We start from the raw sequence: 24920 nt of genomic DNA on the forward strand, positions 1-24920 counted from the left end.
TTCATCTCAAAGTTCTCATTAATTTCTTCATCTTCTGCTTTTATTATTATTATTATTATTATTATTATTATTATTATTATTATTTACATTCTGTTTATATTAAATAATATATATATCTTTGATCTTTTCATAAACTCAGTATATAGGCTGGAAACCTGTGACCCGATCTTTTAGATCATTCTCAGGTATAACAACATCACGTACTGAGTATTATAATTATTATTATTGTTATTATTGTTGTTGTCGTGTTATTTATAATTTATACAATTAACCTCTTTGTGGTTCGACCCCGGTCTTGCCGAGTTATTTATTACTTCGACACTCCTGCACTTGGGAGAAGACATCAAGCTTTTGGTCGTGTCAAGTTTTTGGCACCGTTGCCGGGGAGGTAAATTCTTGTATAAATTATAATATTTAATTTATTTTCTCTTTTCACTTTTCATTTTATCTAACTTTTGTTTTCTTTGTTTTGTTTTGTTTCTTTTTTCTTCTATTTGCTTTTCTTCCTTTTATTCTCTTTTTACACATGCATGCGAGTTTTGTCACGTACATTAAGTGGTCGACTTTGTAGGGTATCCTCATCATTTTCAGAAAATATGGCCGAAGAAGATAATCAATCGCTTCATAATGAGAATAATGAGAATAACCGTATGAGAACACTTAGAGACCACATGAATCCCACAAGAACAAGTGCACCCTCATGCATAGTTTTCCCTCCTGATGCATCTCATTTTAATTTTAAGCCAAGCATTATTCAACTTTTACCATCTTTTCATGGCTTAGACTTAGAAAATCCATACTTGCATTTAAGAGAATTTGAAGAGGTCTGTAATACCTATAATGACTCAAATTGTAGCATGAACACCATTCGATTAAAGCTTTTTCCTTTTTCATTAAAAGATAAAGCTAAAACATGGCTACAAAATTTGAGACCAGGATCCATTCGTGCTTGGGATGAAATGCAACAACAATTTTTAAAGAAGTTTTTTCCGTCTCACAGAACAAACTCTTTCAAAAGACAAATCATCACTTTCACTCAAAAACCAGGAGAAACATTTTACCAATGTTGGGATAGGTATCGAGATTTGCTTAATACTTGCCCTCATCATGGTTTTGAAACATGGAGATTGGTTTCACATTTTTATGAAGGTTTAACACCTAGAGATAGGCAAATGGTTGAATTGATGTGCAATGGAACTTTCGAAGATAAAGACCCTAATGAAGCAATGGAGTACCTAGACTTGCTAGCTGAAAATGCTCAAAATTGGGATACCACAGGTACTTATGAGGCACCAAGTAAAACTCAACCTCATACATCTAGTGGAGGTATGCACAACCTTAGGGAAGATCATGACCTCCAAGCCAAGTTTGCATCTTTAGCTAGAAAAGTCGAAACACTTGAATTGAAAAAGAGTGGTCAATTAAAATCTATTCAAGACATTGTGTGTCAAATATGTGAAACCAAGGAACACTCAACAAATGATTGTCCAACTTTGCCTTCTTTTAAGGAATGCCTCCATGAACAAGCCCATGCTTTAAACAGTTTCCAAAGACCCAACCATAACCCATACTCCCAAACGTATAACCCTGGTTGGAGAAATCACCCAAATTTCAGTTGGAAGAGTGATAGCAACAATGCACAAACTTCACAGCCACCGTTTCAAGCACACCATAATTTTCAAAATTCTCATGGATATGCACCTCCTTATGCTCCACCTCCTAGAAGAAATTTTGAGGAAACATTGCATGCATTCATTGAAAAGCAGGAGACAATCAACACTCAACTTGCTCAAAGCATGATAGATTTTAAAGATGCTCTTGCAAAATTAACATCTGCTCTCAGTTTCCAAGAGAAAGGTAAGTTTCCATCTCAACCACAGCAAAATCCAAAAGGGCAATACAATGCAAATGCGAGTAGTTCTGGAAGCCAACACATGGATCAAGTCAAATCAGTCATCACTCTTCGTAGTGGTAAGGTTATTGAAAAACCCATTCTTGAACCTTATGAGAAAGATGATAAGTCTATCTCTGAGGGTAAGGAATGGGTTGAACCTGAACATTGCAAAGAGAAGGCTGATTCCCCGCCAGCACTTCCATTTCCTCATGTCATGACCAAACAAAAGAAAGTCAATCACAACTCTGAAATCTTTGAAACTTTCAAACAGGTAAGGATCAATATACCTTTGTTGGATGCTATTAAACAGGTTCCTTCCTATGCTAAATTTTTGAAAGATCTATGCACCGTGAAGAGAAAACTGAATGTGAAAAAGAAAGCCTTTTTAGCCGAATAAGTAAGTGTCATTCTTCAAAACAATAATGCTTTGAAATATAAAGACCCTGGTTGTCCTACAATTTCTTGCTTTATTGGAGAACATAAAATTGAAAGAGCCTTACTTGATCTTGGAGCTAGTGTGAATTTACTTCCATATTCAGTCTTTCAAAGTCTCAATCTAGGTGAGTTAAAACCAACCTCTGTAACTCTTTTACTTACTGATAGATCTGTAAAAGTGCCTAGAGGAATAGTTGAAGATGTGTTAGTACAAGTTGATAAATTCATTTATCCTGTGGATTTTGTTGTCTTGGATACACAACCTGTTGAAGCATGTAATTCAATTCCTGTCATTTTAGGACGTCCATTTCTTGCCACTTCTAATGCATTGATTAATTGTAGGAATAGACTGATGAAGCTATCATTTGGAAACATGACATTGGAGATAAATATTTTCAACATTTACAAGCAACCTGGAGATGATAATGATTTACAGGAAGTGGACTTTATTGAAAAATTAGTTCATGATCAATTTCAAACCACTTTTAGTGAAACTGAGATTGATGAATCTGATGATTTGCAAATGGTCTACTTTCAGGAATCAAAGGCATGCAATTGGAGACCACAAATTGAAGAATTGCCACCACGATCAATTGAGCCCATACCTTCAAGTGTTCAACCACCAAAACCTGAATTGAAGTCGTTACCATTTAATCTCAAATACTCATTTTTTGGAGAAAATGAAACTTTTCCGGTAATAATCTCTTCCAAACTTAATGCACATCAAGAAGGTAAGTTATTACAGACTCTGAAAATGCGCAAAAATGCATTAGGATGGACCATAGCTGACATAAAAGGAATTAGCCCTTTGATTTGCACACACAGGATTTATTTGGAGGAAAATGCTAAACCATCTAGAGAAATGCAACGAAGGCTTAATCCTAATATGAAAGTAGTGAAAAATGAAGTCATTAAGCTTCTAGATAATGGAATCATTTATCCTATTTCTGACAGCATGTAACAACCCGGCTTTCCAAGCCCAAATCAACAGTAAATTTTTTTATTTATTTATTTAAAACACATGGTGTCGGTAATTAGGGAACTTGAAGCTTCACATCATCAAACTACAATCCATATGATGCGAACCTCGTGATCAAGTGGTCACGCAACCCACAATCAAGATTGAGATCTGATCCCGGAAAGCCGAAATAGGTCTGATATGAGTGCGACACAATGGAAACCTGCCCCAAGGCACCAACACTATTGGAATGAGTAGAATGACGCCACGAAGCCAGTTAATCTTCGATAAGTCAGATTCAGTTCGTTCAAGAACTGAAGAATGCAAGAATCACTCTCACACGTTAAAACTGAAAAATTCAGAATAATAATCATCCAAGCTGCCGAAATTTTGGCCTACATGAGTTTAAATAGTTCTTGAAAAGTTAACCCTAATGGACCCTTTATGTGGACTTATATGAGGTCCACTCAAAACTGGCCCAAAACCCTAAAATGAAAAGCCCATAACCCAAAAATGAAAAGCCCATAACTTAATCCAAACAAGCCTTGGATCCTAGCTTAAAACAAAGTATGAATTAAGCCCAAACAAGCCTTGGGCTGTAGCTAACAAAATAAAATAAAGCCCTTATCTCATGGCCCAAATAAGGTTGTATTGGACCCCTCTTCCACATGGATAAGATGTACTAGGATCTCCTCTTGATACTCCAATGGACCTTCCAATTCTGACTTTGTGGAAACCTTCAAAACTAATGCATTCAATGCGTCTTTCAATGTCTTTGTCTTGGACCGAGTCATTGGTCCATTTGGAACATGTAATGGGTCCTTGCTGGTGTTTCTGGGCTGGTCCGCATCATCCCCTCTCTCCTCGAAAGGATTCGACCTCGAATCAAAATCTGTGTCAAACAAAGTAAGATCAGCAACATTAAAGGTAACACTAACACTATACTCACCTGGAAGGTCGATTTTGTATGCGTTGTCATTGATTCTCTCTAAAACCTGAAAAGGACCATCACCACGAGGCTGTAATTTTGATTTCCTTTGGTTAGGAAATCGTTCCTTACGCATGTGCACCCATACCCAATCACCGGGTTGGAAAACAACCAGTTTACGTCCCTTATTTGCTTTAGAAGCGTAAAGTCTGTTCTTTTTCTCTATTTGTAGTCAAACTCCCTCATGGAGTTCTCTCACCATCTTTGCCTTCTTTTCACCATCTAAACTTACCCTTTCTTCAAAAGGTAAAGGAATTAAGTCCATAGGAGTTAGTGGATTAAAACCATAAACAATTTCAAAAGGAGAAAAAGTAGTAGTTGAATGCACAGTTCTATTATAAGCAAACTCAACAAAAGGCAAACATTCTTCCCAACTTTTCAAATTCTTTTGAATTACAGCACGTAAAAGTTGGGATAATGTTCTATTCACTACCTCAGTTTGTCCATCTGTTTGAGGATGGCATGTTGTTGAAAATAAGAGTTTAGTTCCCAACTTTCCCCATAAGGTCTTCCAAAAGTAACTAAGGAACTTAACATCACGATCTGACACTATACTCTTAGGAATGCCATGCAAACGTACAATCTCTCTAAAGAACAAGTCTGCGATATGAGATGCATCATCTGTTTTATGGCATGCAATGAAATGCGCCATTTTAGAAAACCTATCTACCACAACAAAGATAGAGTCTCTACCTTTCTTTGACCTAGGTAAACCTAAAACAAAGTCCATAGAGATATCTACCCAAGGTTCAATAGGCACAGGTAGTGGTGTATATAGTTCATGCGGTTGTACTCTAGATTTTGCCTTTCTACAAGCAATGCACTGTTCACAAATTCGTTGCACATCTCTTTTCACCTTTGGCCAATAGAAATGCTCATGCAATACATCCAAGGTTTTCGCAACCCCAAAGTGACCCATTAAACCACCCCCATGTGCTTCACGAACAAGCAATTCACGCAAAGAACTAGCAGGAACACACAATCTATTCTCTTTGAACAAATAACCATCCATCAAATAAAACTTATTGAAAGCCGAATGTCCACATGCATTATAAATCTCAGCAAAGTCAGAATCATTATCATACAATTCCTTCACATATTCAAAACCTAACAATCTAGTATTCATGGTGTGTAAAAGAACATACCTGCGCGAGAGTGCATCAGCTACGATGTTCTCTTTCCCTTGCTTATACTTGATTACGTAAGGAAAAGTTTCAATGAATTCAACCCATTTTGCATGCCTCCTATTCAACTTACCTTGTCCTTTCAAATGTTTCAAGGACTCATGATCCGAATGGATTACGAACTCTTTTGGCCACAAGTAATGCTGCCATGTCTCAAGTGCTCTTACCAAAGCATAGAGTTCTTTGTCGTAAGTGGGATAGTTCAAGGTCGCTCCACTTAACTTCTCACTGAAATACGCAATAGGTCTCCGATCTTGCATCAAAACAGCACCTATTCCTATTTCAGACGCATCATATTCTATTTCAAATGCTTTTGTAAAGTCAGGTAAAGCCAAAACAGGTGCAGAACATAATTTGTCTTTCAAAAAAACAAAAGCCAACTCTTGTTCCTCCCCCCCATCTAAACCCAACTGACTTTTTAACAACTTCATTCAAGGGCGCAGCTATTGTGCTGAAATCTTTCACAAAACGCCTGTAAAAACTAGCTAACCCATGAAAACTCCTTACCTCACTTACCGATTTGGGTGTAGGCCATTCCCGAATGGCCTTAACTTTCTCCTCATCCATCTCGATACCCTGTGCAGTTACAACATAGCCAAGAAACACAATTTTCTCCATGCAAAAGGCACACTTTTTAAGATTAGCATACAATTTCTCACTATGCAACACACTAAGTACATTACGCAAATGATCAAGATGCTCAGTTAAGTTCTTGCTATATATCAAAATGTCATCAAAATACACAACCACAAACTTACCTATGAATGCACGCAACACATGATTCATTAAAAGCATAAACGTACTAGGTGCATTTGTAAGTCCAAACGGCATTACTAACCATTCATACAAACCATGCTTAGTCTTAAATGTTGTTTTCCATTCATCACCTTCTTTCATCCTAATTTGATGGTACCCACTTTTCAAGTCAATTTTAGAGAAAATACAGGATCCATGTAACTCATCTAACATGTCATCAAGCCTAGGGATGGGATGTCTATACTTTACCGTTATGTTGTTGATGGCTCGACAATCAACACACATCCTCCATGTTCCATCCTTCTTTGGCACAAGTAGCACGGGTACAGCACACGGGCTCATACTCTCATGAATGTAGCCCTTTTCCATCAGCTCATCAACTTGCCTTTGAAGCTCCTTCGTCTCCTCGGGATTGCTTCTATAAGCTGGTCGGTTAGGAATTGAAGCTCCGGGTACAAAATCAATCTGATGCTCTATCCCCCTCAATGGTGGTAATCCGCTAGGAGTATCGATGGGGAACACATCATCAAATCCCTGCAACAAAGAAATAGCAACACTAGGCACAATATGATCAAGATCATTAGTATTAAAGTAAGCCTCTTTGTACACAAGTAAGATCATTGGCTTGTTAGTGAAAAATGCAGATCTGACCTCACCCTTTCTAGCATAAAAATTGGGTTGTTTCTTTAGTTTTTCCACACAATTCTCATCACACTTGCTGACTTTCTTCACTCCTCTTGTCTTACCTCCACTCTCGGCCAGATTTGGGTGTTTTTGAGTTGTGGTCGAATGGTTTGATTTGTTTGGAGTGTTGGCCGAATATTTGCTTGTGTTTGGATGGGTGGCCGAATGGGTTGTAGTGGTTTGGGTTCTAGCCGAATCTGATGGTCTTCTCTCCCCTTTTTCCTCACCTTGATTTTCTCTCCCCATCGCCTCATGCCCACTTTTTAGCTTTATTTGATCATCATACACCTGTTTGGGTGTAAGAGGTACAAGAGTGATGGTTTTACCATCTTTTACAATGGTATACCTATTTTTAACCCCATCATGAATTGCCTTCCTATCATATTGCCATGGTCTCCCCAACAAGATGTGACTTGCTTGCATTGGTACCACGTCGCACAGAACTTCATCAACATATTTCCCAATCGAAAATGGAACCACAACCTGTTTAGTCACTTTCACTTCACCACTATCATTCAGCCATTGCAATCTATATGGTTTAGCATGCTTAGCAGAACACAAATTCAATTTACTAACAAGGGTGGCACTGCAAACATTAACACAGCTTCCACTATCTATAATTAAACCACACACCTTTCTTTGTACGTAACAACGCGTATGGAAGATGTTCTCCCTTTGTTCATTAGTATCATCTTCTTTGACCTGAACCTGAAGTGTTCGCCTTATAACCAAGGACTATTCAACCGGTAATGCTAACTCATCCCCATCACTATCCTCCAACGGTGGCATGCCTTCACAATCAGAACTGTCACTTTCAGATTCCACATCACCATTATCTCTAATCATCATGATTCTCTTGTTTGGACACTCTGAAGCATAATGTCCATGTCCCTGACACCTGAAACATTTAACATCACGAGTACGTTTAGGTTGAGTTTCAGATTTACCTTTGGCATCAGTAGGGACATCAACTTTAGCCTTTGGTGATTCAGTTCTAGAAGGACCAAAGGATCTTGGGCGGACAGTGCCCTCTCTCTTTAGATTTGGCTTCCAAGATAATGACGAACCCGAATTAAACGCTGGTCGAGCATGCCCCCTCCTAAGTTGTCTCTCAACCTTCGTCGCCATGTGAACCATGTCCTCTAGCTCCACATAGTGCTGTAGCTCAACTACATTAGCAATGTCCCGATTCAACCCATTAAGAAATCTAGCCATGGTGGCTTCTCTATCCTCAACAACATTAGCCCGAATCATTGCTATCTCCATCTCTTTGTGATATTCATCTACTGTCTTATAACCTTGATTCAGACCTTGGAGCTTCAGATATAAGTCTCTATAATAGTGGTTTGGCACAAATCGTCTCCTCATTAAGACTTTCATCTCCCCCCAAGTCTGAACGGGTCGCTCGCCATTCCTCCTCCTACTGATCACAATCTGATCCCACCAAATCAACGCATACTCCGTAAACTCAATTATCACCAATTTCACCTTTTTCTGTTCAGAATAGCTATGGCAATCAAAAATCTAATCTACCTTTTTCTCCCACTCCAAATAAGCCTCGGGATCGTTTTTACCTTGAAAGGTAGGAATTTTCAGTTTAATGGTGTCCAAGTCCCCATCCATATCTTCATAAGTGCTCATGCCACGGAAATTCACATTCCTCCTAGCCCTGTTCGGTCCAGACCTGATTCCTTGGCCAGCTGATGCAAAATCATAGTCATCTTCTCCCGCATCTGCGTTTTCATCAACAAACTCTTCAAAATCAGATCTAACATTCCGTGCAGCCATACGGACCGTATTTCCACGTAGATCAGCCCCACTATTCTGTTGCTTTATCGAATTCACCTCATCTTTCAGATCCTTGTACGTCCTAGACAACAGCTCAAGTTGCTGGCCTATGGATCGCAATTGGAAAGCTACGTCAACGTTTTGTGTCGCTGATTCGTTGTTTTCAGACATTCTTTGAATCTGCAAAATTTGGTCAGTAGCACAAATATATCCTCACACCTCTCGTGTATCACACAAACAAAAATGAAGGCTTTTCACTCTATTAAGCTCTCTACGCCTTTTACCTCACAACTTGCTTTCTTTTGGTTCTTTAGGAACTGAAATCAACAAATCAAAGTCAATAGCCTTCGCAGCGCACTCTAAATATAATTTTCAGACTCAAGAATCAATAAATATACTGAAAACAAAGCAAAACAAAAATAGGATTACGATTTTGCGAGTAGCAATGCAAATTCGTACGAATTGTGGACGAAACGAAGACACGAAATAAAACAGAAGCGAATGTTAAGAAAATAATTACTTGACTCCTAGATAATCCAAATATAGCAGAAGCAAAAATATTTGGACAAAACTAAACAACAAAGATCATGTTTTGAAACTCGAGGCAAATCTAACCTATTACGTAATTTTACATAACAGAATTGAAACCCAGACCAAACGATCTCGAAATGACCTCAAATTCAATATTTAGTATTGCAATACTATGAAAACACCAAAAATCAATTTATAGGTCGTTCTATAATGTCTAGGTACCCAAACCCCTTGTATGATCAGTTTGCGGCAGAATTGAACCTCCAATTAAAACCTCCAGAAACCGATATCAAAATAATCCCAAATTTAATATGTGATGCAATCGCATACCCAATACTCAGAATATGAAGTTTCAATAGATTCCAAGGTGTTTTACCTAGGGTTCACTAAGAGTAGTGTTTTGCGGCAGAATTGAAACTCGAATTAAAACCTCAAGCAAATAATATCAGAATAAGCCCAAATTTGATATATCATGCGATCCCACCACCAATAGACTGAATATGAAGTTTAAATTGATTCCGAGGTGGTTTGCTTATGGTTCACCAAGATTTGTGTTTCTGCGGCAAAAATTGAATGATCCTTCAAATTTCAACTAATCACTCTTTTCTCTATTTCTTTCTGATTTTTTTTTTCTTTTTAACAAACTGATATGATTAGAGGCAGTAACAAGATGAAATATAAACTTTTTTTTTTTTTTTGCTTAGATGACACAGATACGAAGAACAAGAAGATGGATGCAAACACTAAAAAACTTAAGGGACACTAAAAAAAAACGAAAATAACAGAATGATATGACCTTGTTTCGGAGCCTAGCTCTGATACCAACTGATGTGAACCTCGTGATCAAGTGGTCACGCAACCCACAATCAAGATTGAGATCTGATCCCGGAAAGCCGAAATAGGCCTGATATGAGTGCGACACAATGGAAACCTGCCCCAAGGCACCAACACTATTGGAATGAGTAGAATGACGCCACGAAGCCAGTTAGTCTTCGATAAGTCAGATTCAGTTCGTTCAAGAACTGAAGAATGCAAGAATCACTCTCACACGTTAAAACTGAAAAATTCAGAATAATAATCATCCAAGCTGCCGAAATTTTGGCCTACATGAGTTTAAATAGTTCTTGAAAAGTTAACCCTAATGGACCCTTTATGTGGACTTATATGAGGTCCACTCAAAACTGGCCCAAAACCCTAAAATGAAAAGCCCATAACCCAAAAATGAAAAGCCCATAACTTAATCCAAACAAGCCTTGGATCCTAGCTTAAAACAAAGTATGAATTAAGCCCAAACAAGCCTTGGGCTGTAGCTAACAAAATAAAATAAAGCCCTTATCTCATGGCCCAAATAAGGTTGTATTGGACCCCTCTTCCACATGGATAAGATGTACTAGGATCTCCTCTTGATACTTCAATGGACCTTCCAATTCTGACTTTGTGGAAACCTTCAAAACCAATGCATTCAATGCGTCTTTCAATGTCTTTGTCTTGGACCGAGTCATTGGTCCATTTGGAACATGTAATGGGTCCTTGCTGGTGTTTCTGGGCTGGTCCGCATCACTATAGAATCCACATTTCATTTAAGAGTGAATCTTACACAAACACATAATATCAAAGTTGCATGATTTGAAGATCATATTAAAAGAATATATACATAGTCATAAGTTTGCATTCCTATCCCACTAATAGACATCACATTTTTAAACAAAAAGGATCTAGTAAAAGTTATACATTCAGTACATTGATCCATACAAAATACATTATGATATAGAATGCATCTATATGATTCCTTGCAAAAGTAGGTTCCCGTGTATCGGGTTTCCTAAACATCTCGTTGGTGTGACGTCCCTACAGTAGTATAAAACATTTAAGAGGATGAAAATACTTAATAATAATAATAATGGTACTAACGGTTTGGCCATTAAATAAAGTATTAACATTTATAATTTATTCATGTAGTTGATATAACAACTAGTAATACAATTAGATGCACAAGTTTTCGAATTGTAACTAGCCGAAGCTAATCATTCTTTTCTCCCAACCATCCACTCGGACGCCATTAGCCGAAGCTAATCATTCTTTGTTCCGGCCATCCGTTCGGATGCCATTAGCCGAAGCTAATCATTCATTTGTCCCGGCCATCCACTCGGATGCCATTAGCCGAAGCTAATCAGTCCATCATCCCGGCCATCCATACGGATGCCATTAGCCGAAGCTAATCATTCTTTGTTCCGGCCATCCAGTTGGATGCCATTAGCCGAAGCTAATCATTCATTTGTCCCGGCCATCCACTCAGATGCCATTAGCCGAAGCTAATCAGTCCATTATCCCGGCCATCCATACGGATGCCATTAGCCGAAGCTAATCAACCTTTAATCAACATTTAAGCATTCGACAATCTAATATCGGTTCTAACAATATGGTAATACTCAAGTTAAATATTTCAATATTCAACATATGAAAAGGGAAGGTGCAAGTCACCTACCTGAAATAGAAGCTCTATTTGTATTCCCCTGCTGCTGCTGCTGCTGTTGTTGTTGCCCCACGCCTGTGGTCCCTCCTGAAATTCACAAGTTTATCCCATAAGTTCCTCTCACTTACGAATATGTTTTATTGTAAATATATCAACAATCAATAAGTCTTTCTTTCAGTCATCATTTCTATATACATATATTTGAACTATTTCTACGTAAAATCCGAACTGTTACTGTCTCGTTTTTGAACTGTTACTGTCTCATTTTTGAACTGTTACTGTCTTGAACTGTTACTGTCTTATTTTTGAACTGTTACTGTCTTATTTTTTTGAACTATTACTGTCTCGAACTGTTACTGTCTTGAACTGTTACTGTCTCATTTTTAAACTGTTACTATCTAGACATTTTTGAACTGTCACTGTCTCATTTTTTAATTGTTACTATCTAGACATTTTTAAACTGTCACTGTCTCATTTGGTGACCCATGACGGGAGTTCTATAACTCTAAATTGAGCAAGACCAATTTCATTAATTAGCCAACATTCAAAACTACAATTTCTATAATGAATATTATCCTAATTCTTTCATCCTCCTACTCGAAATCTCTTGAAAATCAAGAGACGAAACTGTCCAGATTCATCAGCCTTTCTATTTACACACAACACAAGAAGTTCTTTAATTTAGTAACTCATACTTTTTCCTCAATTTAAGTCTAAGAACTAAAATCTATGATTTAACATCCAGTCATCAATTCAAAATCAACTTGCAAAGACTCATAAAAACAGGTTTAGAATTCCTTACTTTCAGCACACAACATCACAGCAGAACACATTAATTCCAGCACAACAACATCACAGCAGAACGCATTTATTTCAACACAACAACATCACAGCAGAACACATTAATTTCTGCATAAAATCTTTCAATAAATTCCAGCAGAACACACATACATGCATGCTGGCCCACCCCATAGTTAGAGCCAGCCCTCTATCATGATTTGTTATTTCCATTTTATTTATTTGTTAGATGTTCTGAAATTGGCTTTATTTCACTTTTGTTTGCTTGTTCTCTTATTTAATTTCAGCTTCCTTCACAGCTGGCTCAGGTCTTAGATCAATTCTTTTCTTAGGGTTTTTCTTCTTCATTTTCGTTTTTTGATCTTAATGGGGAGAGGAAGAGAGTTTCATGACCCATACCTTCTGAATTTAACTAATTTTGAGGAAGGTTTGACACTATTCTTTTCTCTTCAGCTGCTGGTTCTCCTCATTCTTCCTCCTCTCATGTTTTCCAGCTCTCTTTTTCCTCTCCTCTATGCAGCTGCCCACTCCTCTCTCAAGGTCTCATCTCTCCCTCACAAGTTCACAAAGTCATCTCTACTAGTTTGATTCACGTTTCTGTTGTGAAAGGGGAAGGAAGGAATGACATGCAGCTGCTGGTTTGGGAAAAACATGGATCATTCACTCTCCTCTCCTTGTATTTATACTCCCCATCAAAAGAAATGGGTTGTTTGGGGGTTGGTTTAGATGTATCCTTATCCTTGTTTTGGTTTATCTAAAACCGTTTTTTTTTTTCTTTGGTGATTACATTCTCCCCACCTAAATATGAATTTCGTCCTCGAAATTTAAGCAGTTTCACACTCCATACCTGGTAGTTCAAATAAATTGGGGTACTTTTTCCTCATCTCAGCCTCCCTCTCCCAAGTTTCCTCTTCTACTTGAGCATTTCGCCATAAGATTCTGACGATGGGGATCTTTTTGCTCCGTAGCTGCTTCACTTCTTGATCTTGTATCCTTATGGGCCTCAATTCGAGTGTTAAGTCTTCCTTGACTTCTACTGGGACCTGGGGTAGAACTCGGGCGGGGTCCACGTCAGCCTTCCTTAACAAGGAGACATGGAACACATCATGGACCTTGGCTAACTGTGGGGGCAAATCCACCTTGTAGGCTACTGGTCCTACTCGTAAGATTTTGAAGGGTCCGATGAAGCGGGGAGTTAACTTCCCTTTTAATCCAAACCGTAACATGTTCTTCCATGGGGCTACCTTCAAGAACACCTGGTCCCCCATACTGAACTCGAGAGGTCTTCTCCTCACATCAACATACTTCTTCTGTCTATCCTGTGTGGCTTTGATGCGATCCTTGATAGTTCTCACTTTCTCCGTGGTGACTTGGACTAACTCTGCGCCATATAACTTCCTGTCCCCAATTTCTTCCCAACACAAAGGAGTTCTGCACCTCCTACCATACAAGGCTTCATATGGGGCCATCCCTATTGTGGCTTGGTGACTATTGTTATACGTGAACTCCACCAATGCCATGTGTTCCTCCCAGTTTCCTCCAAATTCTAGCACACAAGCCCGTAATAGGTCTTCCAAGACTTGGATGACTCTTTCTGATTGGCCATCCGTTTGAGGGTGAAATGCAGTGCTCATGTCCAATCTTGTCCCCAAGGCATGTTGTATGCTGGGCCAAAGTCGAGAGGTGAACCTGGGATCTCGATCCGATACAATGGACACCGGAATCCCATGAAGTCGTACCACCTCATTTATGTAGATCTTGGCAAGCTTGTCCATCAAGTCGGTCATCTTTATAGGCAAGAATAGTGCGGATTTCGTCAACCGATCTACAATAACCCATATCGCATCATTTCCTTTCCTCCCTTTGGGAAATCCTGACACGAAATCCATGGTGATCATCTCCCACTTCCATTCTGGAATTTGTAATGGTTGTAATGGTCCCGCAGGCCTTTGGTGTTCAACCTTGACTTGTTGACATATCCCACACTTTGACACATATTCAGCTATTTCCCTTTTCATATTAGGCCACCAATAGAGGTGTTTCAGGTCTCGATACATCTTAGTGCTACCAGGATGTATGGAGAATTTGGACTCATGTGCTTCTTGTAGAACCATTCGTTTGACTGTTTCGTCATCAGGCACGTACAACCGTTGTCCCATCATCTGCTACTCGGAATTTCATTTCTACCCCGGCTTCCACCTTCTTCCTAATCTCGAACCCCACCTTGTCATGGAATTGGGCATGTAGTATATGTTCTCGATATGTTGGTCGCACTACTAATTGGGCTACCAAACCACCTCCTGCATTAATACCCAAAACTGCACCCAACTTTTTTAGTTCTGCCAATTGCTGCTCCCTTCCCACTGTTATGCTTCCCAAGGAGGCTTTATTTTTTCGATTGAGGGCATCTGCCACCACGTTTGCTTTCCCCGAGTGATATTCTATGGTGCAATCATAATCCTTAATGAGCTCTATCCACCTTCTTTGTCACATGTTCAACTCCTTTTGCGACATCAAATACTTCAGACTCTTATGATCAGTAAAAATTTGGGTTTGAGACCCATACAAATAGTGTCTCCATATCCTCAAGGAAAATACTACAGCTGCCAACTCCAGGTCGTGCACCGGGTAGTTCACCTCATGAGTCTTTAATTGCCTTGATGCATAAGCGATCACCTTCCCATGTTGCATCAAAACACACCCCAATCCCTTCCCCGAAGCATCACTATATACCACAAAACCCTCGGTCCCTGAGGGGAGGGTTAACACTGGAGCAGTGGTGAGCCTCCTCTTCAATTCTTGAAAGCTTGCCTCACATTCTTCCGACCACACCCATTTCTTACCTTTCCTAGTTAGCTGGGTCAAAGGGGTTGCAATCAGGGAAAAACCTTCGATAAATCTCCGATAGTATCCTGCAAGTCCCAAGAAGCTACGTATTTCAGTGACCGAAGTCGGTCTTTCCCATTTCAAGACTGCTTCAACTTTTTGGGGGTCAACAAAAACACCTTCAGCTGAAATGACATGTCCTAGAAACGTCACTCTTTTAAGCCAAAATTCACACTTACTCAGTTTTGCATATAGTTGGTGATCTCTCAAGGTTTGTAAGGTTCGTCTCAAGTGTTCCTCGTGCTCCTTGAAAGAATTCGAGTATACTAGTATATCATCAATGAATACCACTACAAACTTATCCAGGTATGGTTGAAAAACCCGATTCATCAAATCCATGAAGAGAGCTGGAGCGTTCGTCAACCCAAATGGCAGCACCAAAAATTCATAGTGTCCGTAACGAGTTCTAAATGCGGTCTTTGCTACATCCGCTTTTTTAATCTTCATCTGGTAGTACCCTGATCTCAAATCTATCTTCGAAAATGCCCTTGCTCCCTTTAGTTGGTCGAACAAATCATCTATTCGAGGTAACGAATACTTGTTTTTCATTGTTATTTTGTTCAACTGTCGATAGTCAATACAAAGTCTATGGGTTCCATCTTTCTTTCTTACAAATAGGACCGGTGCTCCCCAATGAGAATTACTGGGTCGTATGAACCCTTTGTCTAATAATTCCTGTAATTGAGTCTTTAACTCGTTCAGTTCTGCTGGAGCCATCCGGTACGGTTGTTGGGCTATGGGTGGAACTCCAGGAAAAGTGTCTATAGACACTTCTACCTCTCGCTCCGGGGGTAGTCCTGGTAGTTCTTATGGAAACACATCTGGGAAATCCTTCACCACAGGAATATTCTTCAATCGTGGACCTTCATCATCAGAGTTTAAGATGTATGCGAGGTATCCCATACATCCCTTTCTTAAAAGTTTTTGGGCTGTTACCACCGATATTAAAGCATTTAGTTTGAGAACTCTCTCTCCATCAAAAGTCTTTTTCTCGCCCTTAGGTGTTTGGAAAGTAATAGTTTTAGCATAACAATCGATTAGTGCCTTATATTTACTCAACCAATTCATGCCCAGTATTATGTCAAAATCATGCAGCTCTAAGGGAATCAAGTCTACTTCTGTTTCATACCCGGATAAACTAACCCCCACATCCACATATACAATATTTGTTTCAACCATGTTTCCCATTGGAGTTCCAATTATAAACCCCTTCTCTACCATTTTTACTTCCTTTCTCAATTTAGTGACAATTCTCTTAGCAATGAATGAGTGGGTGGCACCCGGATCAAACAACACATGCACATTAAAACCATTCAATAGTAGTGTACCTGCTACTACATCTGATGCAGCCCTGGCCTCCTCCTGTGTCAGGTGGAAAACCCTCCCCGGGGTCCGATCATTTTATGCCCTCGGCTTCCCTCGACTGGAGTTTGCCCCTGATTAAGAAGATCTCACTGGCCTATTAACGGTGACTGACTGCTGGTGGCTCTGACTGGGTTGTCTGTAGCTCTGAACTTGTCCGGTGTTCCTTTTGGGGCAGTCCCTCTTGTAATGACCTCTTCCACCATAGTAATGACACCCTTGACTAAGATACTGGCAGTTCCTCCACCTATGGCCCTCTCCTCTGCACACAAAACACCGCCCGGGGGAAACTGAGCAATCCCCAAGGTGTTTTTGTGCACACTTTACACAAAAAGGATAGTCAACACCCTTGCGGTCACTGGTCCCAGTAGAAGAGTTTGCCCTCGAGTGCGACTGTCCAACCATCACTCTCCCACTTGACTGCTGGTGAGGCGGTAATATCAAACTCCCTTTTTTTCCGTACTGCTCAAACACTCCACTTTTTCCTTTCTTCGGGTGTGGTGGTCTGCCACTGAAATAGTCCACATCTCTCTTTTTGCTTATATCCTGATACCCCCCTTGGCTTTCTCCAATACATGCCTCCAGAGCTTATGCAGCCTCAATCAACTCCGTCACCGATTTAAATCGCAAGGTGATCAATCCTTGTCTCAAATCCTGTCGTAAACCATCTCTCAACTTTTCAATCATATGTTCCTCTGTCGGCACATAGTGTGGGGCGAACAATGAGAGGTCATGGAATCTCCTTTCATATTCCAATACTGACGTATCACCCTGTCTTAATGCCAAGAACTCTTGTTCTTTCACCTTGCGATGATACTTGGAATAAAACTGATTCTCAAACTCTGTCTTGAAATCACTCCAAGTTAGTGTCTCGGTCGCACGCCTCAGCTGAACTGTTTCCCACCATGTCATGGCCCTATCAGACAGTAATTGGGATGCATAATTTACCCTCAAACCCTCGGGTATGCTTATTTGAATCATTGTCTTTTCCACCTTCCTGATCCATCTTCCAGCTATCTCTGCATCTTGTTCCCCCATATACGGTTCACAACCCATTTCCCTCATACTTTTGACTAATCGCACTAGTGGCAACACATTATCCATGGTCATGCTAGTCGTAGGGGCTGCTGGTGGAATCTGCGTGGTGGGAGTTGCTTGTGCCGCTGAACTAGCCATGCCTTCCATCACGGCTTTAACTATTTGCACAAGGAGTCCCGCATCTACATATTGTGGGGGCACACCAGTTGGAACAGTAGATGGTTGTGCTTCCGATCTTTCTCGCTGCTCCGTTGCGACTGGGGGTGTTTCCTCTGTCTGATTAGGACTCGAGCCTTCCCCTGCCACCGTATCTTCCCCCTGCAAGGTTTCGGGTAGTATTATTGGAGCATGAGATGCCGTATCATCCAAGGGATCTTCGTCTTGCCAACCTTGGGTACCTTGGTTCATGCCCCTCCTTTCGAAGGAGGGCGGCTCAGTTCGTGTCCCTTGTCGGGTGCGTACCATCCTGAAATTTGTCGTAACAACACATTTATTAATGATCCTCAGGATCTATACCAGTTGCTCTGATACCAACTGTAACAACCCGGCTTTCCAAGCCCAAATCAACAGTAAATTTTTTTATTTTTTATTTATTTAAAACACATGGTGTCGGTAATTAGGGAACTTGAAGCTTCACATCATCAAACTACAATCCATAGAATCCACATTTCATTTAAGAGTGAATCTTACACAAACACATAATATCAAAGTTGCATGATTTGAAGATCATATTAAAAGAATATATACATAGTCATAAGTTTGCATTCCTATCCCACTAATAGACATCACATTTTTAAACAAAAAGGATCTAGTAAAAGTTATACATTCAGTACATTGATCCATACAAAATACATTATGATATAGAATGCATCTACATGATTCCTTGCAAAAGTAGGTTCCCGTGTATCGGGTTTCCTAAACATCTCGTTGGTGTGACGTCCCTACAGTAGTATAAAACATTTAAGAGGATGAAAATACTTAATAATAATAATAATGGTACTAACGGTTTGGCCATTAAATAAAGTATTAACATTTATAATTTATTCATGTAGTTGATATAACAACTAGTAATACAATTAGATGCACAAGTTTTCGAATTGTAACTAGCCGAAGCTAATCATTCTTTTCTCCCAACCATCCGCTCGGACGCCATTAGCCGAAGCTAATCATTCTTTGTTCCGGCCATCCGTTCGGATGCCATTAGCCGAAGCTAATCATTCATTTGTCCCGGCCATCCACTCGGATGCCATTAGCCGAAGCTAATCAGTCCATCATCCCGGCCATCCATACGAATGCCATTAGCCGAAGCTAATCATTCTTTGTTCCGGCCATCCGTTCGGATGCCATTAGCCGAAGCTAATCATTCATTTGTCCCGGCCATCCACTCGGATGCCATTAGCCGAAGCTAATCAGTCCATTATCCCGGTCATCCATACGGATGCCATTAGCCGAAGCTAATCAACCTTTAATCAACATTTAAGCATTCGACAATCTAATATCGGTTCTAACAATATGGTAATACTCAAGTTAAATATTTCAATATTCAACATATAAAAAGGGAAGGTGCAAGTCACCTACCTGAAATAGAAGCTCTATTTGTATTCCCCTGCTGTTGCTGTTGTTGTTGCCCCACGCCTGTGGTCCCTCTTGAAATTCACAGGTTTATCCCATAAGTTCCTCTCACTTACGAATATGTTTTATTATAAACATATCAACAATCAATAAGTCTTTCTTTCAGTCATCATTTCTATATACATATATTTGAACTATTTCTACGTAAAATCCGAACTGTTACTGTCTCGTTTTTGAACTGTTACTGTCTCATTTTTGAACTGTTACTGTCTTGAACTGTTACTGTCTTATTTTTGAACTGTTACTGTTTTGAACTGTTACTGTCTTGAACTGTTACTGTCTCATTTTTAAACTGTTACTATCTAGACATTTTTGAACTGTCACTGTCTCATTTTTTAATTGTTACTATCTAGACATTTTTAAACTGTCACTGTCTCATTTGGTGACCCATGACGGGAGTTCTATAACTCTAAATTGAGCAAGACCAATTTCATTAATTAGCCAACATTCAAAACTACAATTTCTATAATGAATATTATCCTAATTCTTTCATCCTCCTACTCGAAATCTCTTGAAAATCAAGAGACGAAACTGTCCAGATTCATCAGCCTTTCTATTTACACACAACACAAGAAGTTCTTTAATTTAGTAACTCATACTTTTTCCTCAATTTAAGTCTAAGAACTAAAATCTATGATTTAACATCCAGTCATCAATTCAAAATCAACTTGCAAAGACTCATAAAAACAGGTTTAGAATTCCTTACTTTCAGCACACAACATCACAGCAGAACACATTAATTCCAGCACAACAACATCACAATAGAACGCATTTATTTCAACATAACAACATCACAGCAGAACACATTAATTTCAGCACAACAACATCACAGCAGAACACATTAATTTCTGCATAAAAACTTTCAATAAATTCCAGCAGACCACACATACATGCATGCTGGCCCACCCCATAGTTAGAGCCAGCCCTCTATCATGATTTGTTATTTCCATTTTATTTATTTGTTAGATGTTCTGAAATTGGCTTTATTTCACTTTTGTTTGCTTGTTCTCTTATTTAATTTTAGCTTCCTTCACAGCTGGCTTAGGTCTTAGATCAATTCTTTTCTTAGGGTTTTTCTTCTTCATTTTCGTTTTTTGATCTTAATGGGGAGAGGAAGAGAGTTTCATGACCCATACCTTCTGAATTTAACTAATTTTGAGGAAGGTTTGACACTATTCTTTTCTCTTCAGCTGCTGGTTCTGCTCATTCTTCCTCCTCTCATGTTTTCCAGCTCTCTTTTTCCTCTCCTCTATGCAGCTGCCCACTCCTCTATCAAGGTCTCATCTCTCCCTCACAAGTTCACAAAGTTATCTCTACTAGTTTGATTCACGTTTCTGTTGTGAAAGGAGAAGGAAGGAATGACATGCAGCTGCTGGTTTGGGAAGAAGATGGATCATTCACTCTCCTCTCCTTGTATTTATACTCCCCATCAAAAGAAATGGGTTGTTTGGGGGTTGGTTTAGATGTATCTTTATCCTTGTTTTGGTTTATCTAAAACCGTTTTTTTTTCTTTGGTGATTACACAGCAAATGGTTAAGTCCTACACAAGTTGTACCCAAAAAGTCTGGAGTCACTGTGATAACAAATGAGAAAAATGAGTTAATTCCAACTAGGACTGTTACTGGTTGACGCATGTGCATTGACTATAGGAAACTTAATTCAATGACTAGAAAAGATCATTTCCCTTTACCTTTCATGGACCAAATCCTAGAAAGAGTTGCAGGTCATGAATTTTACTGTTTCCTAGATGGCTATTCAGGTTACAATCAAATTGAAATTGCATTGGAAGATCAAGAGAAGATTACTTTCACATGTCCATTTGGTACTTTTGCATATTGAAGGATGCCTTTTGGATTATGTAATGCACCAGCCACGTTTCAAAGATGCATGCTTAGCATATTCAGTGATATGGTTGAACGTTTTCTTGAAATTTTTATGGATGATTTTTCTGTTTTTGGTGATTCATTTGATGATTGTTTGACTAACTTAGAAAAGGTTTTGAGCAGATGTGAAGAAAAGAATCTTGTACTAAATTGGGAAAAATGTCACTTTATGGTAACAAACGGCATTGTACTTGGTCACATTGTTTCATCAAAAGGAATTGAGGTTGACAAATCTAAAATCGAGTTAATTGCCAACTTACCAACACCAAAATATGTTAAAGATGTTAGATCATTTTTAGGACATGCTGGTTTTTACAGAAGGTTCATCAAAGATTTTAGTGTAATATCTAAGCCCTTGAGTAACCTTCTAACAAAGGATAATATTTTTGAATGGACTGAACATTGTGAAGAAGCCTTTGTTAAACTTAAAAACTTGCTTACTTCTGCTCCTATCATTCAACCTCCTGATTGGTCATTACCTTTTGAAATAATGTGTGACGCTAGTGATTATGTCGTGGGTGCTGTCTTGGGACAAAGAAAAGATAAGAAACCTTATGTGATTTACTATGCAAGTAAAACTTTAAATAGTGCTCAAATGAATTACACCACCACTGAAAAAGAATTACTTGCAGTAGTATTTGCTTGTGATAAATTCAGATCTTATCTTGTTGGCTCACCTGTTGTTGTTTTTAGTGATCATGCAGCATTGAAATATCTTCTTTCTAAGAAAGATTCTAAGGCTAGATTGGTGCGGTGGATTTTGTTACTTCAAGAATTTGATATCACAATCAAAGACAAGAAAGGCACCGAAAATGTTGTTGCAGATCATTTGTCAAGATTGACAACAGATTCGAAATCTGACATCACACCAATTGATGACTACTTTCCCGATGAATCTTTATTTTCCATTTCTACGATGCCTTGGTTTGCTAATATTGTTAATTTTCTTGTTTCAGGACAATTGCCAGCTCATTGGAGTACCCAAGACAAAAGAAAGTTCTTAAACGAAGTGAAGAACTTTTATTGGGATGACCTTTATTTATTCAAATATTATCCTGATCAAATATTTCGAAGATGCATTCCTGACAATGAGGTAAGTAGTGTCATTAAATTTTGTCATTCTGAGGCATGTGGGGGTCATTTCTCATCAAGAAAGACAACTGCAAAAATCTTACAAAGTGGATTTTATTGGCCCACCATGTTCAAAGACTCACATGCATTCTGCAAGACTTGTGAAAATTGTCAAAAGTTGGGATCTATTTCAAAACGTCACATGATGCCTTTAAATCCTATTCTTGTCATTGAGATCTTTGACTGTTGGGGTATAGATTTCATGGGTCCATTTCCTCCATCATTTGGTTTCGTGTACATATTAGTCGCAGTAGATTATGTTTCAAAATGGATAGAGGCAATTCCAAGTCGAAACAATGATCACAAAACAGTGATAAAGTTTTTGAAAGACAATATTTTGAGTCGATTTGGAATCCCTCGAGCCATAATAAGTGATGGTGGAACACATTTCTGCAACAAGCCATTTGCTTCTTTAATGAAGAAATATGGAATCACACACAAAGTTGCCACCCCTTATCACCCTCAGACAAGTGGACAAGTAGAGCTTGCTAATAGGGAGATCAAACAAATCTTGGAGAAAACAGTGAACCCTAATCGGAAAGACTGGTCTTTAAGACTTAATGATGCACTTTGGGCTTATCGAACTGCATATAAAACATCATTAGGTATGTCACCTTATAGACTAGTCTATGGAAAACCTTGTCACTTGCCTGTGGAAATTGAACATAAAGCTTATTGGGCTATTAAAGCTTTCAATTCAAACATTGATGATGTTAGTCAGCTGCGAAAATTACAAATAAATGAGCTTGAGGAAATTAGAAATGATGCATATGACAATTCAAGAATTCATAAAGCAAGAATCAAAGAGTTTCATGACAAGAAAATACTGAGAAAAACATTCAATGTTGGTCAAAAAGTCTTGCTTTATAATTCTCGACTCCATTTATTTCCTGGAAAACTAAGATCAAGATGGAGCGGTCCTTTTATTGTGAAACATGTGTATCCATATGGGGCCTGTGATATCGAGAATCCAAAGAATGACAATATTTTCAAGGTAAATGGGCATCGGTTGAAAGTTTATTTTGATAATTTTTCAGTTGAAAATGACTCTACTGAATTGAGTGATCCTGTATATAAAGATTGATTCTTTTTCTCACATTGTTTTGTGTTTGTTTTGGTGTATCTTTTGTTTTGCTAGTTTCTCTCACCCCCGTCAAATGGCGGATAACGGTACTCCGTGACTCTTAAGTCGGTTCTTTCAGTTTCTCATGATAACTGATATTTGTGTATATAATTGTGCAATTCTCTGCTCTTTCTTCTTTCTTTGAATCTCCCATCAAATTCTCATTTGAAAATGGACACCACTCTTGAAAAATTGAAAAAGTATTTTCCCGCTCTGCCTCAGAATGCGATTACAAAAATTTACCGTGCTAGGTGTGAAAGATTGAGGTTGTTAATGAACCATGGAATTCCTGAAGATATTCGTTGGCTGATTGAAGCAAAGGTCCGATTATCAGGTGAGTCCTCCAATTCTTTCATTTCACACATGCCTGGAACAGGTAAAATCACTTTTGCAAAGAAACGTCGTGCAAAACGACTAAAAGTCTGTCACAGATATGCCAGATGGACTTGTAATGCGACATGTCATTCTTTAGGAATGATATCTGTAAACCGTGAAGATAAAATACAATTCATTAAGGATGGCCTGAGTAAGGGGTCTTTAGATAATCTTTTGTTGACCCTTGAGACACATCCTAGTGGAGATGTGCATCGTGTAATTCATGATTTATGGCCACAATTCCATAAAGAACATGATCGACTTAGTCTTGGGAATCTGACTAAAAAAGACCATGTTTGCCAGTTTTTAAGAAAACTGGATGGGAAGCCTATCCCCGACCCATAGAGGGCGTTTAAGCCGTTCTTGGACGTAAAACCAAGGAAAGATGTGAGCCACAATCACAACTACCTGTACATACATGCTTTGTCAAAATAAATAAATAAAGAGAGAGAGTGTGAGACTACAACTAGCCTACATATAGGTGGTATGATTGCATTTTCACTTTTTCATATATAAATTCTTCTCTTCCTTCCCTTCATTTCCACTCATCCCATACATTCATCAAATATAGAAGTGTGTAGAAATGGCAGGTTCCTCAAGTCATCACATAAGAAATATTTGTGTTTTCAGTGGATCCAGCCCTAGGAAAGAAAAAGAGTTTTTAGAATCAGCAAATCATCTTGGTTAAGTACTAGCTGAGAGAAAGATTCATTTAGTGTATGGGGGAGGCAGCCTTGGGTTAATGGGAGGTGTTTCAATGGCTGCATTTTTAGGAGGCAGTCAAGTTTTGGGGGTTGTCCCCAAAGCTTTAGCAAATGGGGACATCATTGGAAAAACAATTGGAGAGGAACTACAGGTCCCAACAATGTCTGACCGACTGAATACCATGTTTAACCATGTTGATGCCTTCATTGCCTTACCAGGTGGTCTGGGCACATTGGAAGAGATCTTTCATATTTCATCTTGGGCCCAACTGCACATTCACCATAAACCTATAGGTT

At 38.9% G+C, this 24920-nt stretch overlaps 1 protein-coding gene across 1 annotated transcript; it reads left to right on the forward strand.

Annotated features, from left to right (window-relative positions):
• Positions 1 to 1796: 1796 nt before the first annotated feature.
• LOC140955935 (uncharacterized) lies at positions 1797 to 24264 on the forward strand. Its single transcript, XM_073411300.1, is given in 4 exon segments — positions 1797 to 3286; positions 20934 to 21031; positions 21506 to 23415; positions 23767 to 24264. Coding segments are annotated over 4 exon segments (3996 nt in total).
• The last annotated feature ends 656 nt before the right edge of the window (positions 24265 to 24920 follow it).

Source organism: Populus alba, chromosome 9 (assembly GCF_005239225.2).
Source record: "Populus alba chromosome 9, ASM523922v2, whole genome shotgun sequence".
Lineage (NCBI taxonomy): Eukaryota > Viridiplantae > Streptophyta > Magnoliopsida > Malpighiales > Salicaceae > Populus > Populus alba.